This window comes from Leiobunum rupestre, chromosome 8 (genome assembly GCF_980474605.1).
Source record: "Leiobunum rupestre chromosome 8, qqLeiRupe1.1.hap1, whole genome shotgun sequence".
Classification (NCBI taxonomy): domain Eukaryota; kingdom Metazoa; phylum Arthropoda; class Arachnida; order Opiliones; family Sclerosomatidae; genus Leiobunum; species Leiobunum rupestre.
The window spans coordinates 21898306-21919345 of NC_143391.1; the positions used below are offsets into that span (position 1 = coordinate 21898306).

The 21040-nt window shown below is 40.9% G+C and overlaps 1 protein-coding gene across 5 annotated transcripts in view; it reads right to left on the reverse strand.

Annotated features, from left to right (window-relative positions):
* Positions 1 to 5614: 5614 nt before the first annotated feature.
* LOC149932749 (nephrin-like) overlaps positions 5615 to 21040 on the reverse strand; it is a 153441-nt gene continuing 138015 nt past the window's right edge. The window contains exons 9-23 of one of the 5 annotated variants that reach the window (XM_090155266.1): positions 20130 to 20217; positions 19914 to 20050; positions 18615 to 18771; positions 18472 to 18530; positions 17729 to 17972; positions 14880 to 15185; positions 14474 to 14752; positions 12953 to 13261; positions 12431 to 12718; positions 11342 to 11518; positions 10810 to 10839; positions 10099 to 10244; positions 9475 to 9586; positions 9128 to 9306; positions 5615 to 8793 (exon numbers count right to left, since the gene is read on the reverse strand). In XM_090155266.1, coding sequence (XP_090011392.1) covers positions 8503 to 8793; positions 9128 to 9306; positions 9475 to 9586; positions 10099 to 10244; positions 10810 to 10839; positions 11342 to 11518; positions 12431 to 12718; positions 12953 to 13261; positions 14474 to 14752; positions 14880 to 15185; positions 17729 to 17972; positions 18472 to 18530; positions 18615 to 18771; positions 19914 to 20050; positions 20130 to 20217 — 2802 coding nt within the window. In that variant the 3' untranslated portion in view covers positions 5615 to 8502. Of the gene's footprint in view, positions 8794 to 9127; positions 9307 to 9474; positions 9587 to 10086; positions 10245 to 10809; positions 10840 to 11341; positions 11519 to 12430; positions 12719 to 12952; positions 13262 to 14473; positions 14753 to 14879; positions 15186 to 17728; positions 17973 to 18471; positions 18531 to 18614; positions 18772 to 19913; positions 20051 to 20129; positions 20218 to 21040 lie in introns of all 5 variants that reach the window. The other 4 variants (XM_090155269.1, XM_090155265.1, XM_090155268.1 and 1 more) reach the window with 4 other exon arrangements.

A 21040-nucleotide genomic window follows, 5' to 3' on the forward strand; every position in this document is an offset into this window, starting at 1 on the left:
TTTGAACAAATATGGGTCTAATAAAGTAACGTGTTCTTTTCCTATTTGTTTTAACATTTGTTCTGCTTCAAAATCAAATTACATTTCGAATATTATACTGGTTACAGAAATCACATTAAAATGATTTTATTAAATATGGCAAACTTCTAAGCGATCGACCCTCAAACAAATCCGTAATATTGTCCTTTGAATGACTTCCTATGGTTCTAAGATCGTACTTATTAGGACGTAAGATTAAATTTCAATAAATAATAATTATAAATAAATTTAAAGATAAATTATCTACGGATTTAGGCAGATAAAGTCGAAGTTGTTTAATTAAACAATTAATATGATGTTTCAATTTAAGTGATCGGTCCCTAATATATTATATTTTTTACTCTGTTGATTTTTAAACAGGACTGATACTATCACATTCAATTTGCCATTGTGTATAACTAAATCATTGTCAATATTAATAAGAGTTATAGAGGAAAGCAAATACGAGGTACCGGTAAGTAATAGAGCTGTGTCGTCAGCAAACGGTATTAATTCCACGCCAATATTTATATTTTATATCATTTATACATATTAAAATTATGGTACACTGAGGTATTTCGTAAATCAGTACACATCGATCACTGCGAGTGTTCAATATTTTAACAACTATACTCGAAATCACTGTAACGTTCGAACACTACCAAAGACGGGGAAATTTTTTTGACTGCCCCTAAGGGATTGTAAAAAAATTAGAATTTTCATAAAAATATTTTGCGAAAGATCCACGGATATATATGTATATATATATGTTTATATATATGTAAATATATGTATATATATATGTATATATATATATGTATATATATGTTTATACATTTATATAAAATCCTCATTTAAGATATTCAAATAAGGGTAATCAAAAAATATATTCTCAAGTATATATTCATTGTTTTATTATATCACTTATATGAATATGATACGCAAATTATTATATTAGTATTTATATAGTTTTATCAAAAGGATATAATATCTAAGTAAAATGTATACATTTTTCTCCGTATACTACTAATGTAATTCGCGGACACCAGAGAGGCAGATAAATCGGAAGAATATATTGGTAAATACCGACGTTCATTTTAAACCCGCAATAACATCAAACAAAAAAAGGTAAATTTTTGTGAATAGGATTAATGTACAAAAAAATTCTTTTGTGAAAAAAGAAAAGAAATTTAAAGTGAAAGACCACTTGAAAAATTATATTTTTGAGGAGGGTCCTCAGAAACGTACTAAAGGAAGTGTTACTAAATGTTAATGACGTAACGCACTAAGGGAAGGGGTCAGGCCCAGACTGGCCCGGGCGGCTAACATGGGCGCTGATATTTTCCAGCATTGTTGTGATAGTGATTGCAGTTGTAATTTTGGAAACCTTCTCCTGCAACCCTAGATAAATTTTCTACTTTCGTTTATTTAAAAATAACATATAAAATGTAAATTTTATGATTATTACGAACATGATACAGTTTACTTTCAAATGTTCATAACCTGGTTTAATAATCTTCAGAGAAATATACTATTTAAGTTACAGTCAGTACTGAGTTCTCGTAAAATATATAAACTATCTAAGCTACAGTTCAATTCTGACTTATCGTAAAAGAAATAAACTATTTAAGCTAAAGTTCAGTTCTCAGTTCTTGAAAAAAAACTATTTAAGTTACAGATAAATCCTGAGATCTCGTAAAAGAAAAAACTATTTAAGCTACAGTACAGTTCTGAGTTCTCGTAAAAGAAATAAATTATTTAAAATTCAATGTCATAACCTTTAGAGAAATAAATCATTTAAAATTCAATTTAATACTCGTTAAAGAAATAAATCATTTAAAATTCAATTTAATACTCGTTAAAGAAATAAATCATTTAAAATTCAATTTAATACTCGTTAAAGAAATAAATCATTTAAAATTGTATTTAATTCTTTTAAATTTAATTGATTTAAAATAAATAAATCGTATAAAATTTAATTTTTAAAAATAAATAAAATTGTCTAAATTTAATTATTTTTAATTAAATAAATAGTATAAAATGGAATTCTTTTAAAACAAATATACTATTTAAATTTCATACTCCCCAAACCACACGAAAATTCAAGTGTACACGGGCTTTGATGAAAAGGTAGGCTCTGCGATTTTAGTGAAACAAGGTCTGCAAGCCTAATCTTACAAGAAGTCAGGATATTCATTTAGTTAATTATGGAACATTTAGATATTAACTAGTTATTTAAGTCGAAAAATCATTTTCTAAAAAGCGTTACAACATGTTTTTAACGTAACTAGCGCCAGTTACTCCAAGCTGTTCAACCTGGAGGCAGAAAGGTGAAATTAGGCGATCCACCATAAATATGGCTTTATAGCGATCAATTTATTTCTGAATGATCCCCCAAACTTTCAAAGTCTTATACAAAATATTGAAGGTCAATAAATAAATCAAAAGTCAGAAAATCAGAACCAATATAAAACTCGTTGACACCTAAAAAAAATATCCACCTGGTTGTTGTTCACACATACGCCGCGAGGGATCTGGGCGCTGTTTGTATCTTCAAGGTAACCATGTCGAAAAATCTATTCCCTGAGGACTTGTTCAAGTAATTTTTGAGATCAAAATCACGTTTTCATTGGTAGTCTGATATAGCCATTCTCTTAACATGAATCGGGAAAAAACTATTACCTAACTAACTAACTCATTAGCCTGTATACGAGGTTTTTAAGGCCTTTAACTGTTAAATATTTTAATGCATTTATTAGTTTTTGACTATAATTTGGAGATAAATAAAAACTTTGAAGTTTTGATCAAAGGCTTAGATTGATTGTTAGCTGGTTTACTTAAAACTAGTTATTACTTTTCCGTAAAAATTAAATGCAGAAAAAGTTTCCAAATTGCGGAAAATTTTTCTGCCAAACGGAAAAATAATAATGAAAAAAGAAATATAGGCCTATATTATTTTTTAAGGATTTTTATTGTAGACTAATCTAGAGATTGGGTTTTACTTTTGGATTCGACAAAATGAGGTGAAAAAGACGCCAAATTTCAATTTGCTATTCATGGAATGAAAACAATTTTTTTTTTCAGAAAAATATGGAAAAAGGTTTCGGAAAAAAGTCATCGGTAATCTTCCAGAACGTTTTTCGAGCGGGAAATTTTCCGACTTACAACTCTGCTAAAAACATATTTCACCGCGTCGAAACCACCATAATCGATATTTTGAAGAATTAACAAACAAATTAGCCCTCTAATGCTTAAATCACACCATAAATAAACCCAGAACAATTACACAGAATTATTAAACCAGTAAAATAACTTATTTCACGAGGTACACAACAATTGGATAACCAGAAATTAGTCATATGCAGAACTATAAATTTCTAAGAAACTATAATTTCTAGCTTAATACCTTATTCTGGGCGAAGATAAAGTTTGGGAATGTAAAATCTGAAATTGTGGGAGCCTTAAGACTTAAAGTTGCCTTTAGAAACACCAGTAATACAGAATAATAAACCAGCAAATGGCTTATTTATTTGCCTTCAGGGGTAGCTCGATTTCCTAGCAAGATCACCCACATAGAATTAATTAGTCAAATGCAGTACAAGAAATTTCTAAGATATTTCGATTGTTACAATTTTTAAATTTAATATTTTATTGAGAGTTAAAAACGTTTACGCGAAAAATTGCAGATTCTGTAAACTAATTTCCTTCAAAATGTTAAACGCTATAGTATGGAAATCCATCTAAAAACGAAATATAAAACAAACGACCAAAACGATATGGATTTCGCTTAAGCAATATTTAGAATTCCTCGTCTTTAGTTACACTACAGACCATCTATTCTAAGAGGGATTTGTATCGCTGGTAGTAATTTCCATATTTTTATGTCTCGAATGTAATGCAGCTTTTTTAAGAGCAAGCCATCTTACGGCAAGTAGAGGCAGTTTTGAAGGTACAAAGACAGTAAACTATACGTATTGTAAAAGCCGGCTCGCGACCACTTTTTATTTTATTTCTTAAAATAAACAATTTTCCACCGCCATTTTCTGTTTGCTGTAAAAAAGCCGCACCAATTTTGAAACACCTTTTTACCGAGATCCTTCTTCGCGTAGGTGGTCTGTGGTTACACTATGTATCAGCCAAAAACAGCAAAATATTAACCATTTTAATGAATTAGAAGCTACAAAACGCAGTTGAACTAGTTTAGCTTATCATTGTTGCCAGTCTATAGAGTAATATCACTTCGAAGCTTGGTCCTTGGCTGCCATTTTGAGCGCGTTATTTTTCTCCGTGCAAAAAAGCGTGGGTGACGTTGCTTGACATCACACTGATACTACTATTACTATTTACATTACAATAAACCTCACGATCTTGTGACTACCATTTTTACACCGACTTAAAACAATATTTCACCTAGCATCTTTTTATTCTGTGTTTGCTAGTTGAATATAACAAGCGCTAGGTGGCGTACTCAGAGTGTATGGCATTATTTAACATTTCCGCCTAATGATTTCGGTTCAAGTATTACCAAGAATGTATTGAAGTTACTAAGAATATTGGACTACAGGATTCTGATTCCCATCCTCGCAGCCTTTGTAGCTTAAATTCGTCTGCTTTCCCATTCGAGTTTGCTATATGGTATGACCTTGAATGCGCCTTAAATGCAGACGAACTTTCTCCACAAAAGCTGTGAGGATGGTACCAGGGGTTAATGCTATGCTGAAATATTCTTAGTAACTTCAATACCTTCTTGGTATTACTGACTAAAGTATTATTTTGGCTAGGAATAATTGCAATTGAACTACTCAGAATCAAGCGAAACTACTCTGAATCAAGCGAAACTATTCTGTATCAAGCGAAACTACTCTGAATCAAGCGAAACTACTCTGAATCAAGCGAAACTACTCTGAATCAAGCGGAACTACTCTGAATCAAGCGGAACTACTCTGAATTAAGCGAAACTACTCTGAATCAAGCGTAACTACTCTGAATTAAGCGAAACTACTCTGAATCAAGCGAAACTACTCTGAATCAAGCGTTACTACTCTGAATCAAGCGTAACTATTCTGAATCAAGCGAAACTACTCTGAATCAAGCGTAACTACTCTGAATCAAGCGTAACTACTCTGAATCAAGCGAAACTACTCTGAATCAAGCGAAACTACTCTGAATCAAGCGTAACTACTCTGAATCAAGCGAAAATACTCTGAATCAAGCGTAACTACTCTGAATCAAGCGTAACTACTCTGAATCAAGCGTAACTACTCTGAATCAAGCGTAACTACTCTGAATCAAGTGAAACTACTCTGAATCAAGCGTAACTACTCTGAATCAAGCGTAACTACTCTGAATCAAGCGAAACTACTCTGAATCAAGCGTAACTACTCTGAATAAAAAAAACTAACTACTAGGAATCAAGCGATACTACTACGCAAAACTCACGTATCTCGGGCAGGATTCGAACCTGGAAACCTTCATATGTACCAGCGCCATTGGACTAAACGGCACACGTAAATATATTGAAATAACTAACCTAAATGTGGAATTATTGATATAAATAAATACGCATTGAAATAAAAAATCATATTCAGACGCTTTATTGACAATATGTTTCACTGCAGGCTTTTACAGTATAAAAGAAGCAAAGTTTTCGAGGTAAAAGTACACTAAATCCGACACTGTACATTAAAGCATACACTTGGAAGGTTTAAAAAAGAAAACAAACGAATAATGATGTAGTAACGTAGGATTCCACGCGTTTCTATTTCAATCGCGCAATTTGATTAATTTTCGCGGGCTGCGTATACTTTTTACTTCGTATACGTTAGTTTACATTATGTACGTGAAAGTGTAGAAAAAATAGGTTAAGTTACACGACATAATATTTTATTTACTTTTTTTTTGGTATTTGGCGAGTCTCCAACTTACGCGATTTTAGTTTTTAACCCCTATAAATGAACACGCTTATATTTATACCACGAAAGCTCGAATTAACATCTTTTTAAATAAAAAATTAAGTACGAATCTTTGACCGCCCGGTGGAAACAAAAATATTAATGAAACAAGTGACGAAAGAAATATTCTTTGGGAACGCGGGTGACTAGAGGCGTGTTGAAATCCACCTATTTGGAGTTCGTACTCTCGTCTTTTTTATTTTAATTTGTATTTGGTCAAACACAGAGACGGTACCACTGTTTCTGTCCTGTTTTTTTTTCTTTTTCTTCACTTCTATATTTACATAATTTATTTACAAAAGAAATTTTCACTAATCTAGAATCCTTATTCGAGAATAGACTTTTCGTTAATTTAAAGCGCCGAACACAAATATTTGAAATTATATCGGGGATAATTTTGATATTTAAATTTTGTTGAGCTTTAATTTTTTGCGCGGTAAACGGTAAATGGGATTATTTTTAAAAATATATACGTATTTAACTTAATAGTGGTAAATTGTTTATTTCTACGTAAAATATTAGGTTAGAAAAGAGAAAGAGAGTAAGTTATAATAAATTGAAACTTTTGGATTTCTTGTTGAAATGGGTATTTAAAAAAAGATTCATAAGTTAAAAAGCTAAATAATATACAAATGAAATTGGGGAAAAAATAAATATATATACGGGTCTAAGTTAAATACGAAACTCGAGTAGCCTAACGGGTAAAAAATAGATTTTTCGACGTTTTTGGGTACGACTTAAAACAATATACATCAAGTTGAAATGGTCCCATTTTTTAAGTATATTCTTTAACTTTGAAGCAATTATTATATCTTTAAAGACGCGAACAAAATTCGGAATTGGCGAACATATTGGGTTTGGAACGCCGCTAACAGAAATTGATATACAAAATGGCCGTAGCAAATTAGAACGCTTGTTTTTTATTTGTTGTCGTTAAGTTCGAAGGGTAAAACCGCGGATACCCGAATGTTATGGAACAGTTTGGATCTGTAAAGCCTTCCTCCGTTTCTTCATCCTAGACTTTATATTATTTACACTCAAGAATTTACTCTGATAAAAAATGTATACCGGCCGTTAACTATCCGGTGGTAACAATAAGGCACGGTTAGAATCACCCCTATGAGCAGTCTCGCTTACAAAGCACCATTTATTTTAGTAATTAAATTAAGTTTAAATCAAGTTTTTTTCAAGTTCGGCCAGGAAGCCCACCCATCGGCGTTTCGCGTTACGAGCGGATAAACAAAGATTTATTTCCAAGTTCAAAGTTCAGTCTAATTTGGCGAAACCTTCGTACGCGGATTAAGTAAGTAGAGCCCAAGGTTGAGCGCAATCTTCCAATTACGGGGAATTCCATTTCCATCACCGGAAATGTCGGGTTTAAGACTGCTTAGAGGCACTGTGATATTTTTGTTATCCAACACAAAAACCAAAATAATTCGCGTCTCGAATATCGGATGATCTTTCGAACTTCTTTATACGTATTTATTAAAAAATGTTCGTTTTTCAAAGTTGTCTCGTTATGGGCGGACTGAATTCGCAGGCACCCGAAAAGAAACAGATCACGAAAACCTTTCAATTTTTTTCAGTGGAAAATTAAACAGAAATCTTCAATTTAAAAAAACAAACGCTTTTTCTCCAAATAGATAGTTACTCTTCTTCTACGGTATAAAACGTCTTTTCTTTGGTAGTTTTTCCGAGAAAGGTCAGGTTTTGTGTTAATGAAAGTTAAACAAGCCAGTGTGTGGAACGGTGAGCAAAGAGTGGTGAAGTAAGAACGTCGCTTTTTTTATCTTTTGTTTTTCTTGTACTTGCTGTGGATTTTATCTTTTTTTCCCTCGTCTTCTAACATCAAATAATTGGAGCGGTGAATAAAAAAATCTTCCTTTCCATTTTTTTTTGGTAATATTAAGATATGTAAAAATTGTGGCCATCTCTTTATTTTTATTATTTAGGGGTGATGATTGTTACGTTCCCTTTTCTTGGCAAAACAAAAATGACGCTGTCGTTCTTCTAGATTTTGAAATATACGGAAATGGTAACCGGGTTTTCACTCGTATAAATTCCAAACGATACTTGGTTGTTTTGGGCTCAAAAGGTTTTACTCTTAGTTTTTCGAAACTCGAACGCGACACACTTTCACTAACAGGCCAAAAAAATAACTCTTTTTTTCCCCTAACCACGAGAATAGGCGCTTTGATAAAATTCCCGTCAAAGTCAATGCCAAATTTGAGAATGTCTCTCTACAAAGACGATCGGGGAGGATTTTACCGAAGAGCATATCGTACTCCGTTAGTGTAGATAACTCCGCAATTTATATTTAGTTTGATATAAAAATCGCCAGGTTCGTCAAAATATACTCGAACGAATCACTCACGCGCGGCGGCCGTTTCGAAGGCATTTGTTTCGGTGTGTGTTTAATTTTTGGTATAATTCGAAGATTAGTTATCGGTACATTTGGTAACTTGTCGAAGCGAATATTCGCGTAATTTGGGTGGGGTGGTTCGGGGATAATTTGATTAGATAGAAACCGTCGCTAAACGAGGTGGCCGTCCATTTCTTCGGGGATGATACCGTCCGTATGAGTCATTACCATCACGTGGTTTCCGATGTTCGGCGTTTGAATCGGCGATCCGTGGTGATTGTTCGGGTTGAAAGTACTCAGCATCGGCTGCTGAGACAAATGGTTGTTTCGCGTCCCCGCGGGACTCACTGGGAAAGGGATGTACCTCGCGTCCGGAGACATGTTGTAATGAACGTCAGCCGCTCCACTGGCCGATGTCCGGCCCGGCGGAGGGGGCGGATAGCCCGACGTCTTGCCGTAAGTCTGAGAGAAAAGATTCGCCATTAAGAAAGAGACCCGCGAGAATACGGCGACTGAAACGGTCTAGGCCTGGCTAAAAATAGTACCGGAGTCCCCGGCGTTCGTTACGACTTCGCGCCGTCGACATCCCGACGGGCTATCGGGATTTACGACGAAGTCGCGATGAACGGCTACGACTAAGGTCAGGCGCTCACTACGCTTCGTAACGTCTTCGTCCTACCTTTCACGAGCCTTCGCTTCGTAACGGAGACAATGCCTCGCGGAAGGCAGGACGGATACGAAACGGTGAGCCAGTGGGCGCCTAGCCTAAGACGTGGTAAAAAGAACGGAGACTTACGGGGTAATTATTCGTCGAGCCGTTGACGTGGTTCTCTAGGCTTTGGTTGTAAGCGTTTCTTCGGACGGCGTCGACGTAGAAGCCGTCGTCGACCGGCGGAATGCCTCGGTGTTGCTTCGGGCTGCGGTTCAGTGTCGAGATCACTGCGAACGAAATGGGTTGGGCCAAGTCAATAGCTGCTGCGGAAATAGGTTTAAAAATAACGAGCCACGAATGAGCTCTCCATGCCTGCGAAGATTTCTCAAAGGAAAACTTAGAAGGAAAGACAGCGGTACTCGAGAAAAGAGTACTTGTTACGGGAAGAGAAAGATATAAAGGGGGAAATAGACTCTTCTCTAGATACTGACCTTCGTCGGGATATCTGTAAGGGGAGTACTGGCCGATGTTTCCGTCGGGGATGTAGACTCCGTCGCCCTGATCGATTAGGTAGGTCGAAGCGGCTGGTTTACTGGGCTCCTCCTGTTACGCGCGCGGGAGATAGAAACAAAAAGCACGATTTAACGTTCGGAACCGAGTCGTTGTCTCGATAATAATAACGGCGATAAATTCGTAAACCAAAATTTGATACTGGGTTAGTGTTGTTAGACAGAGTGAGAGAAAGTGCGAAAACCCTTGTTTAAAGAACCTTCGTATTTTCCACTTTTACCTGTCGCAATTATCTAATTTTAGGTTTTTGTCGTATACTATTCGTACTGGCTCTAATGTAATCTAATTAGAAACGTTTACGCGCCGAAACTATAAGGGACTGCCCCCGCACCCGGTGCTCAAGGGTAAGAAGGGTTTTGGACAAGCGCAGTGAGAAATTTAAATTTCCTATAAATCAGTGTAGGGTTAATTAGTTCAGTTAACGGTATAATAGGACTATTATTTACCCTTAACAATTAGTATTAATCTAATTATAAGACATTTATGGTAAGTTAAAAAAAAAGAGAAGAAGAGTATCAAACGCTGGTGATCACCTTCTTTCTTACCGAATAACCTCCGGTGCTGTGTCCGTCCGAATAGGCTTCGCTCTTTTCGGAAGTGGAGCTCATGGTCTCTCCATTGACAGTTTCGTTGTAGCTGCTGGGAGCGTACATTTCTATGGTGGCCGCTTTACTGCTGGACTGGTCGCTTTCTAGAGCGAGTAAGAAGCGAGCGCCAATAAGCGAAAGATCGTCTTCATTTTGTTGAAAAGGGTGACGCGGAAGGGCGAATCGTTTATTTTTAAGTATTAATAAACTCTCCTTTGACGATATTTTTCCAGCCAAACGAAATTTCTAAATGGAAGTCCCGAAGATAGGAATTAGGAGGAAAGCCTTTTACGGGACGACATCCATTATACGACGTCTAGCCTATTAGTCTTTCATCCGAAAAGTTTTCCAAAAGTTTCGGGTTTCAGACACTTCGGCTATACTTCCATCGAGCGTAAAACCGTTAAGAACAACTTCAGTATATCTCGATGTATAAATAGAAAAAAATGCCGGAGAATACATCCTCGTATAACATCGCGTTGGACAAATACGAATTAAGAGGAAAAAATCGTCAAAGGAGATATATAGAGATCGTATTGGATATAATAACGACGACGCGCTAAAAGCAAATTGCGAAAAGATGGCTAGGCTTTAAAATAAAGGGTGAAAGGACGAGACTGTGGAGCACAACAATAAAATGAGTGAGTGTTTGCCAGAAGCCTTACTTACTTGTGCAGAGTTTGGCCAGCCTGCGTAGCACTTAGCAGCGTGCGCGAAAAAAAGAACGGGGAAATGAGGATATAGAAAAAATATTGAGGTGGTACGTATAAAAAGAAGCGCTTTATAGTGAGGAGAGACGAGAGTAGCTTTCGCTAGAAATTTCCTGTCGCGGCGACCATACAGAGACCTCAGAAAAGCCCAACGCGTTAGCGCCCAGAGCTTGTTTTTAAGAACTTTTTAACAACTCCGAGGGTAAATAAAAGGAGAGAATACCGGACCTCAGTAATAACTTTTATAACTTGTCTCTGGGACGTAAAAATGACGAGAGAACGGTGAGCCAGGGTCCCTCTCTTAACAGTTGGACGTAGCAAAGGACAGTTCGGTTCCGAGTAAAGGAGGAGGTCAAGTTTGCGCCGTTGACGGTAAACCGCGACGCGAGCTCATTCGTGGTCAGCGACACTTACTTACGTCATACGTTAGAAGGCGCGTCTGAGAAAAAGCGCGTGGTCAAGCGACGGGGAATATCTCGGCTTTCGCTTACCTTCTTCGAGCCTTTTTTTCCTGCGTTTTCGGACGAAGCAGATGACCAAAATGACGTTGAGAATCAGAAGCAGGCTTCCGACAACAGAAACGCTAATGATGATGATCCGAGGAATCTCCCCTTTACCCGAGAGCACTTCCGTGATCACCCTTTCCGTTTCGGTCACTGGCCGTTCGGCTGAAAAACGAAACGGACCAAAAAAAACCATATATACATACTGGTATAGAAAAGACGCGAAAAGGGGGCTACCAACGCGCCTGGGAGGGACGCGGAAACAATAAAAAGGGTCGTCCGCGGGCGTTAATGTTAGCCCACCCCCGACTGTTGTCCTCTGGCTGTCGCCCGATTTCTCTCGGTTCTTTTTTTTCTCCGCGACGGGTTCCTTCATCACCCAAATAAGACTGAGGACAAAAAAATGGCTCCGCAAAGGAAGCGCGCGGAGAAGAAAAGGGGGAATGAGAAAAAGGAGAAATTTTTTCCACTTTTTTAGACCTTGGTAAAGGTCGGAAGCCCTTGGTAACGCCATTACTTACAACCATTGATTGCCAGCGCCCGGTTGAGCGTTGATGGGCCCGAACGACCCGAGCGCGGCCCAGGACGTTTGACAACGCCTTTAACAGAACGGAAGAGACGAATTTAAAGCTTTTTCTCTCACGAGCCATTTCGTCGTCGTCCTCCCGTTTTCCTTCGCTTTTTGTTCTAATCTTATCTTTGGATATAAAGAGCTTTAAATGATACTGGAAGGAGGGTTGACTAGACTTATCGCGGGGAGAGAGCCCGCGAGTCTAAGGAGAGCAATTTAAGCCCCTATCAAAAACGAAAAGAGTGACTGTTAGGGACGCGAAACGGAGAGGCTCGCGAAGAGACAAAACGGTTGGCCAATCGAGTTTAACGGTGGCCAACCATTACTTTCAAATTCTGGTACAGCGGGTTGACTTTTTAGTCCGAAAGGGGAACTAAAAGCAAACCGAAATGGACGGTTATTTATGACCGAGCCCGGTAATGGATTTCGGCCTTAGTTGGCGTACTCCGGAGATAAGCGGGCTGCGGGGTTGCTACGAGATAGGTGGGAAGCGAGTGGCGAGTTACCTGACGTTCTGGCTCTAATTAAGTCCGTCGTGTATTCGCCGTCGCCGACGGAATTGAAAGCCATTAGACTGAACGTGTATTCGGTATCCAGGTCGAGACCAGTCAGCGTGTACGAGGTGTCGTTCGAATTGGGGATATCCTGGTAGCTGTACGTCTCGCCGTTGACTCTCTTGAAGCGGACGCGGAAAGACTGTTCGGCTCCTCCGTCGAACCCGGCAGTCCAATTTAAAACCACTCCGTTGTAAGTCACGTTCAAAATACGCAAGGCGTACGGCGGATCAGGATGAGCTATGGGGAAAATATTTATTAGAAGAGCCGGCCCAATCAATCGCGCGACGAATGATAGATAGCGCGCCCGCAGATCATTAACCAAGCTGCCCGGCGAAACCAATTTCCGTCACGTGCCCGCCACGCCTTCCAGGACGCATTGTCCCCGGTACCGAGTCGAGCGACAGGGTGCGTTGCGTATATGATCTGGTCGCGAACGGGGATCATTAAGTAGCCGAGGGCCGTGGTACTTACTGGTGCCGGAAAGATGAATTTTCTTGCTGTCAAATCCCAGCTCGTTTCTGGCGACGCATTCGTAATCCCCATAGTCCTTCGATTTGACGTCTTTGACGGTCAGAACGCTTTCCCAGATGACCAAGTCCTTGCCCGCCGTTTCCGTGGCGTATTTCGTCGGATGGGTTTCTTCGCTAATGGTTCCTCCTTGTCGAAACCAAGTGAAACTGACGTTGGGCGCTCCAGACGCGACGCAGGTTATTTTGGCGGCTCCACCCGGATCGCTGGCCGCTTTATCAAACTGGGGCACGTTTCTAAACGATGGTTTGTCTGGATATTTTGTTTTGCCAGGAAAGGGGTGAAAAGAAAGCAAAAATGGTCCATTGGTTACCACCGATTTATTCTAGAAATCGCGCGAGTAGGATTCATTGACATAGTTTTTGATTAATTGGTGACGTTCGCCGTTTTTTATTCGCTCTTTCAGACAGGCTATACACGAACAACGCGTAAGCGAATATAGCGGAATGCGAGGTAAGGTCGTACTCTTATACATCCCAAAAAAATAGGGTTATTTTTCGCGCGACCACCCCTATCGCGCTTACTGTACAGTGAAGAAAAATAATCGCGTCATATTGATCACCGCTGGACATCCCCGAAGGAAAAATCGATTTGGAAAAGGCTCCGGAGAAATTCTGGCGCGGGTCTCACTCGCTATACGTGGCAGCCAGCGCTATAGCTACCACCAAAAAGCGATGTCCCAAACAACCCGAAGAAGGAAAACACTAAAAATGGACAATAGAGGCCCCCGCGAAAGAATTCTTATAACACGACTCATCCATCTTCCGTAGGCCTATTTGAGTTCTTCGGCCCAAATTGTGAAAAATTGTTTAAGTTTTATTGAAGTATAAATTTTCAAAGTCCGCGTTTGATAGCTTGAATAATGGGGCCTCTTTCGTCGAGTTGGCCCAAGCCGGGAATCCCCGTACGCGCGAACGCCGTAAAGGAAAGAGCCCTCATTGATGGTAGTTTTTCCTATTCGTGAATAAACAGTTTATTCGATAGGAGGTTTCTCTTCAAACAAGACGTAACAAATTTCCTGACAATGTATATCCGAGGTAGTTTTGGGCCAGAGAATCGAGCTTGGCTGATCCCGAAAGAAAATAAATTACTTCTCGGAGCTCGGGTCAACAACATTCCCCGGAAGCCTTTCTCTTTCTCCGCGCCATCTAGTGAATACTTAATAACTCGCCATCGATCAAATAATTTACTCGAAGCCGGGGCAAAGCTACGTTTGTCTCGGGCGAAAAATTCCAAGAAAAAATTAAGCTTAAAGATTAATATCAGCCGATAATTTTTGTTCGTACGCTTCCTATCGCCCCCACTAGGATCCTTCTCGTACATAAACACATTCGTCTATATACGAGGAGCGACGGGTACTTGGCGCGTTAGTAGCGCTCTAAACGTAAACACGGTGGAGCGATAAGCTGACACGGATCAACCGTTACCCGGCGGAGAACGATACGGGAAGAGTCATAAACTTACGTCTAACGACAACGAAGACTGATTTCTCATCGGCGGATCCGATTCCGTTGATGGCCCGGCATTTGAACTCTCCGGAATCGGCGGCCGTCACGTTGTGGACTGTCAAGAAGGATTTGTTGACGCCGCTGTGTTTTTGGGTGCGTGTCATGTCGAATCCTTCGCGCACCCAGGTGACCGTGTCGTCCTTAAACGGAAGGGCGTCCACCAGGCATTCCAGCGGAATGTTGTCGCCTTCCGAAACCATCCCGGGACCAGTGATTTCTTGGATCACGGCGGCGTCTGCCGAAGGGAAGAAAGAAGAAAAATTAAATTGGCGAACGGCGGTCAAGCGGGGAAAGGGAGGGGCCGCCCTGATAAATGAAAGCGGGTAAGCGATAAATAAGATTCTTTTTCTCGGGCCGCTTACAATGTACTTGTACGTAGACCGTCCGCTGGCTGATTCCCTCTTCGTTTTTGGCAGTGATGGTGTAATTCCCCGAGTCCCCTTTCTGGGCACCGCTAATGTTCAGAATCGGCCCGTTGTAGAAGACGTGATTGGAGGAAATATCGTTTTGTTCTTGCGTGCTCGTTACGGTCGGCACGTCCTTGCCGTTCCGACTCCATGTATAGACGATATCCGATGGATTGGCCTGGGCCGTTCGATTGATCGTCGAGGAATTGCCTTCCACTATAAATTCTTCGTTGGCGTAGTCCTTCAGGAATTCCGGCTTATCTACAATCGCGGCGAAGAAAGAAGAAACCAAATTATGGCAATTGTGGCGCGTACCCGTGATCGGATCCTGTTCAGCCCTCGTAACTACCACCGCGACTCCTTCGCCGAATTGATCCCTCCCTTCAACGAGGCGCCCTGAGCCCCACTTTTCCCCGTTATAAAGTCGCTCCTACCTTCGAACCATATACGTACGTATAAAGGTTCACCATCAAACTCGATTGATCTAATTTGGTATCGCGCAAATATCTCAAATATTATCCATTTATTTTTCTGATAAACCTTTCGCCTTCTTCGCCCTAAATAATATTTTACCAACTGCAAAGTTTTTTTCTTCCATCAACCGCCATTTTTTTATCCATCCCCATATTGCGGGATGTTACGGAGATAAATTACTAGCTCGGAACCAACCTGTTAAACGGATCGGTTGTCATCTAAATTACGTCGTTTGAACTCTTACTTTACCCTCAACAAGGCGCCACCACCCTAACCCAATTTCCTTCCACGAAACCCTCCAAAATGAAGGAAAGAGAGGAACCAGAGTAAAGTGGCGTCTGAGAGTAAAGTTAACGTTCCCATTAAGATTTTTTAGGCATTTTTTAGCGGGGATAGAAACGTTAAAGACGGTTGAAAATCTATCCAGCCTCGTTTCGAGGTGGACGCCAAAATAGATAAAAAAGTGGACGGCGAAAAATTTTAAAAAGCCAGCGAGCTTCGAAGACCGCTCGCCGGAGTCGCGTCAATCGAATCCGGCGAAATATAATCGAAATTCACGAACCGAAAAATTTGTCTGGAACAAAAGAAGACGAGGAGAAAGCCTCCGTTTTTCGGGCCGTCGTGACTTAACACGCGGTAGGAAGGGGCCGATGCCCCACCTTCCCCTCTTTTCAGCCTCTTCTGGAGTGGAAAACGAATACCGAGTTGAAAGTGGAGATAAGAGAGGCCGAGAAAACCAGCGTGGTTCGGGGGCGCGTGGTGAAACGCGCGCTTCCGTAAGAAATCTAATTTCACTGGCGGGAAAATGTATTTGGAAGGTCGGCAAAGGGGGCTTATCGGGGGGAGCGAACTAATACATATTTAGAAGGGAGGACGAGCCTTCGGAATTAATAGGAGCTACTTCCAAAAAGACATCTTTTCCACGTTGACGACGCGCCACTTCCAGCCAGTAAAGGGACGAGCGTTGATGTAAGAGACGAGACTGCAGCGTGGTGGTAAACAATAAGATTTATCTTCGCCCAAGCACCATTATGGCGTGATTTTTAAAGGAAATTTCGACGCTTTTTACCTCTAAAAAGCGGCTTTGAAAGGGGTCGTAAATTCATTACGAGCGCGGTGTTTTAGGAAGGCAAAATTTCTCCGCGTTACGGGCTTTTCTTCGCGTCATCCTTTACCTCAACTCTTTCTCATCTCGCGAGGCGCTGCCTTCCAAATTCAGCCTTTCTTTCCTTGGGCCGCTGATATTTACTTCGGAGCATCGCTTCTTTTGAGCTCGCGGACGCCGAGTTGACAACCTTAAGATCTTAAATCTCATTTAGAAAATTACTTTCGCACCCCAAACTAAATTAAAAACGAAATGACGGCAACGTACTGTACTTCACGTCTACGCGACTTAAGACGTAACTCGCGATGTCTTAGTATAAACGATGCCTCGAGGTCTCTGGTTAGATCCTGGCTAGAAATTAAGTATTTTCTAAGATCGTTATTCCTCTCAAAACGACGGTGCTATGGATGAAGAGTACTATCGGGATTTGGCCTACTAAGCCTAAGTGGTTAGCATTTCCACCTCGCAGCGAGAGGAGCCGGCTTCGACTCAGCTTGTGGCATTGGGTGAACACTAGGAACAGCTCCTTCCACGTAGAGTTTGCAAATTATCTCCCCACTGGTTTCCCCTTCCCATAAAAACTTGTAGAGGTTAACGTTAATAGTGAGTGTAGGGAGCTGTTGGCTCGCGTGGCATAAAGGGCTTTCCACCACCCTCCTGCGCTGAATCAATGGCGTTAAAGGGGAACGGCCAAGCTTTTCCAAATATGGCCTTATTTCCGTATCAAAAGATTAACAAGACGTTCAATATACTAACACGTACCTTTTTTGTCTTGAAAAAATAGCTTTTGGCCCTAAAAGTTTAAACGAAAAATAACGCCAGGTGTTTGGGTTTCAATTTTCGCCGCCATCTTAGGGGCTGCCGCCAGCGGCCCTACCCCGTACGAGCGATTTGCGAACTATCCTAACTTTTAAAATCGCGCAATTTAGGCTTAGGTCTCTTATAACTGGAACGCGCTGCGCGAGCAAAACATATTTTTTGCGTCTTCAGCAGCGCGCGCTTTTACGTTGTTTTTCTGTCTCACCGACGTCTCACCAGGTGTCGCGGCGGACGCTCGCTTTTCGATTTGGAAATTTCTTTATTTTATTAAAAATTAACCACTCAATATTTTTTGATGCGGTTTTCGCCATAAATTTTAGTTTTTAATGGGGTATAGGGCTATCTAACTGGTTAAAGCTTGACCGTTCCCCTTTAAAAGTCGCTAGGTGACTTGAGCGATACTTACAGTAAACGCTTAGCGTGATGGCGTCGTGGACGCTGAGTTGCAAGATGTGATTGGCCGCCTGGCAAGTATAGACCTCGCCGTCGTCATCGGCCGATATGTTAAGTTGCAAAACGTTACGGGTGATTTTTCCGCTAAAAAGTCCATTTTCGATGGTCTCTTGGGATTTGGTGAGCATAAAGCCGTCACGCCACCAAGTGATCGTGGATTGCGGGTTACTGCTGTCCGACTCGCACGTTAGCGTCACCTAGAGGAAACGGAAACGTTAAAAAGGTCGGCTAACTCTCGGGGGATGGCCAGTAATAAAAATCAGAAGGCAAATCAATCAAATCACTAACAAGTCGAGAAAACTGCCGAACACGGTGAAACGACAGTTAGATCGACCCCTCGAGCCTACGTACGCGCTCGTACTTCGCGTATTAGCCCTACGTATTCTTTCGAGCAAAATAGGCGCGAACCATTTAAGCAGCCGGGTCTAATTAAGAAAGAGCGAACGTTATAGTCATTAAAGCTCGGTTCGTAAGAAGAAAAATGATTAGTTTCTCCATTCGTAACCGCCGCGGCGTGGATTTTACGTATTTCGAGCAAATATACGGCTTCTCTCGAAACGACGCGAAATCGAGCTAGGACCAATTACGTTAGATACGTTTAACATTAAGCGCCCGAAACCCCGGGACCAAGAAGAGTTCAGGAGTCATTAAGACATTAATAGTACTCGCGAGGTGATTAAATACGAAGATACTTACGGTTTCACCCGCTTTAGGTTTCTTGGGCTCCATTTTGATGGTCACTTTCGAGGGTGGAACTGAATGAAATATGCGCCATTATTACCCCGGAAGATTAAGGAAAAATCCTTAAAATGTCGAGACTATAAAAATTAAATATTTACAATGAACGGTGAGTTTGATTCGAGCTGTCAGCGGGGCCGGGGTGGCGGCGTTAGAAGCCTCGCACACGTATTCCACCCCGTTGTCACTCTTCTCGGAGATGATGGACAATTCGTTGGTCACCACGTTGCCATTGGCAAATACCGTCGATCTATTCACCTACGAAGCCAATGAAATATCATTCAATTTTAGTTTGTCACCGGGTAATACAAAATTTCATAAATTTAATCGAAAAAATCTATCAAATAAGCCTTTGGTAGAACGTCGCGAACGCGTACAAATAAATTTAAAAACCTGTCATTTAAAAGACGGAAAATATTCTTATATATCTTATATATTAATTTTGGTCAAAAACGGCAATATCGTACGAGTATGGCGGGGAAGCCACTGATAAAAAAATCGTATCCTATTTTTGGAAATGGGAAAACTAACAATTTTTTTTTGTGTCGCCCATCTTTTTGGCATCGTGAAATTCCAAATTTTGAATTTGGCAGAAAACCGCTTCTCGACTCGGTTCGAGAGCTATAACGTCTATAAGGTCCAGCTAGTAGACCGGGATACGAGCTTTATATCTACAAGTTCGCGTAGGGGTTCCCACCCACCCTACCGTTGTATTTGCATAGCTGAACTAACATTTTACTTTACAATGGAAACTATATTTCCTTCAATAGAAAATCCGCGAATGTCGGGGAGCCATAGCAGACGGGAAGGCGGGGCAGTTCTCGCCCGCTCCGAGCGAGAAGGAGGAGCGGACATTTATATTTAAATACATCGATAGAAAGTCAACGGCGAGGAAAAGGGCGAATAAGCAAACAAATCGGAATAAGAAAAAGGAGAAAAATGTAATATCGGAACTGGGCCCACTTCCGCCTTTCCTTATTTCACGTTCTTACTTCCTTCCAGAGGCCGTTCGTACATACTGTACGGCCCAAACATACCCCAAGCGCTTTCTTTCTCGGAAAATCGATACGGCGGCCAGGGTTTAAAGTCGGGGTCAGGGCTAGCTAACAGTTCCGGGCAGCCTACGCGAAGGGGTAAAGACAACAGCCGCGTCTTACGAAGTACAATCGCCCGTTTTCTCGTCGGGCCAACCCCGGCTGAGAACGCGTCCCCGAGAAGTATTTCGACTAAGCCAGAGTTATTTATATTTCCATATTAACGCCGTTGTACCACGAACAACGGCCGGTCCTTCACGCGAACTTATTTCATCGCGCTCGTACCGTCGGACGGACTACTTTATACTTTTTCGCCACTCGCAAATTTTCCGACTGCTCGGAATCGTGTCCGACATTTTCTTTTACCTCGACGCCGTTTTTCTTCCAAACTAAACTTGGCAGGGGATTTCCGCCGTTGCTGACGCAATTTATGCGCTGGAGATTACCGGCTCGAATGGAAGTGCCTTCTTCGTAGCCGAAGATATTGGGCGGATCTGGTGGAACTGTGCAAAGTAAAAAAAAAAAAGACCAAATATTAAACGAAAATATACGGCACGAAAATATCGAAAAATATAAGCTTACACAAGATGCTCAAAACGTGCGTTTCCACAATCGTTTCACCCAAAGGTTGGTTGATGGCGTAACAAGAGAACATTTTCATATTCCGTTCCTGTACGTTACAAAAATAAAATAAAAGAAAACTGATTACTTATAATATTTTTATATATCCTACGCCGTTAATAGCAATAAAGGTTCTGGTTAATTACTCCGAGTCACGCGCATCTGCGTTTTTTCGACACCATAAATGAGTAATTAAAGGGGTCTCGTGCCTCTCGCGCCTCTAACTACCCCTGACGAGCGCCGCAACTTCTAGTACTCGCCCTTATTTCGACTCGTCAAAGGGGTCGCGTTAGGGAGATGCCGAAAACGGCTGCGGTAATTTTTGCTACCCAATCAATGGATTAAGGGGGGCTGACGAGTAAATTTTTAATTTTGAAGTAGCGGGAGGTAGTGGGACGATGCGAGAAATGCGGAACGCATAAATCATCCGCCAAACGCAGTTTTAAATTTTATTATAATTGCGGTCATAAATAATCGGATCGTAATTTCATTAGTAAAATAAGCCCGAGTCAACGCCGCGTCGGATCATTTTCGCTCTCGCGGGCTAGAAAAAGAAAGCGGGTGCATACTTCTTGTCCAGAGCGAGGGGAAAGTTCAAAAGACAACCCCTACGACGCGACTCCCGAACGCGTAACCGCCGAACTGCCGAGGCTATGTCGCAGTCGGCAAGGTTGAACGCGAACATCAGCTTCGTCAATAGTCGGGCGCCGCGGATAAAATAAAGCCGTTCGGGACTGTGGAGCCGTGAGTTATTGCGCAATTGCTGCCGTGGAAGACTATTTTTAGGATATAGCAGTTCTTAATAATATTGAGCTGGAAAACAGCGCGCGAAGCTGTTTCTACGGAGATAAACGCAACAACCAACAATATTT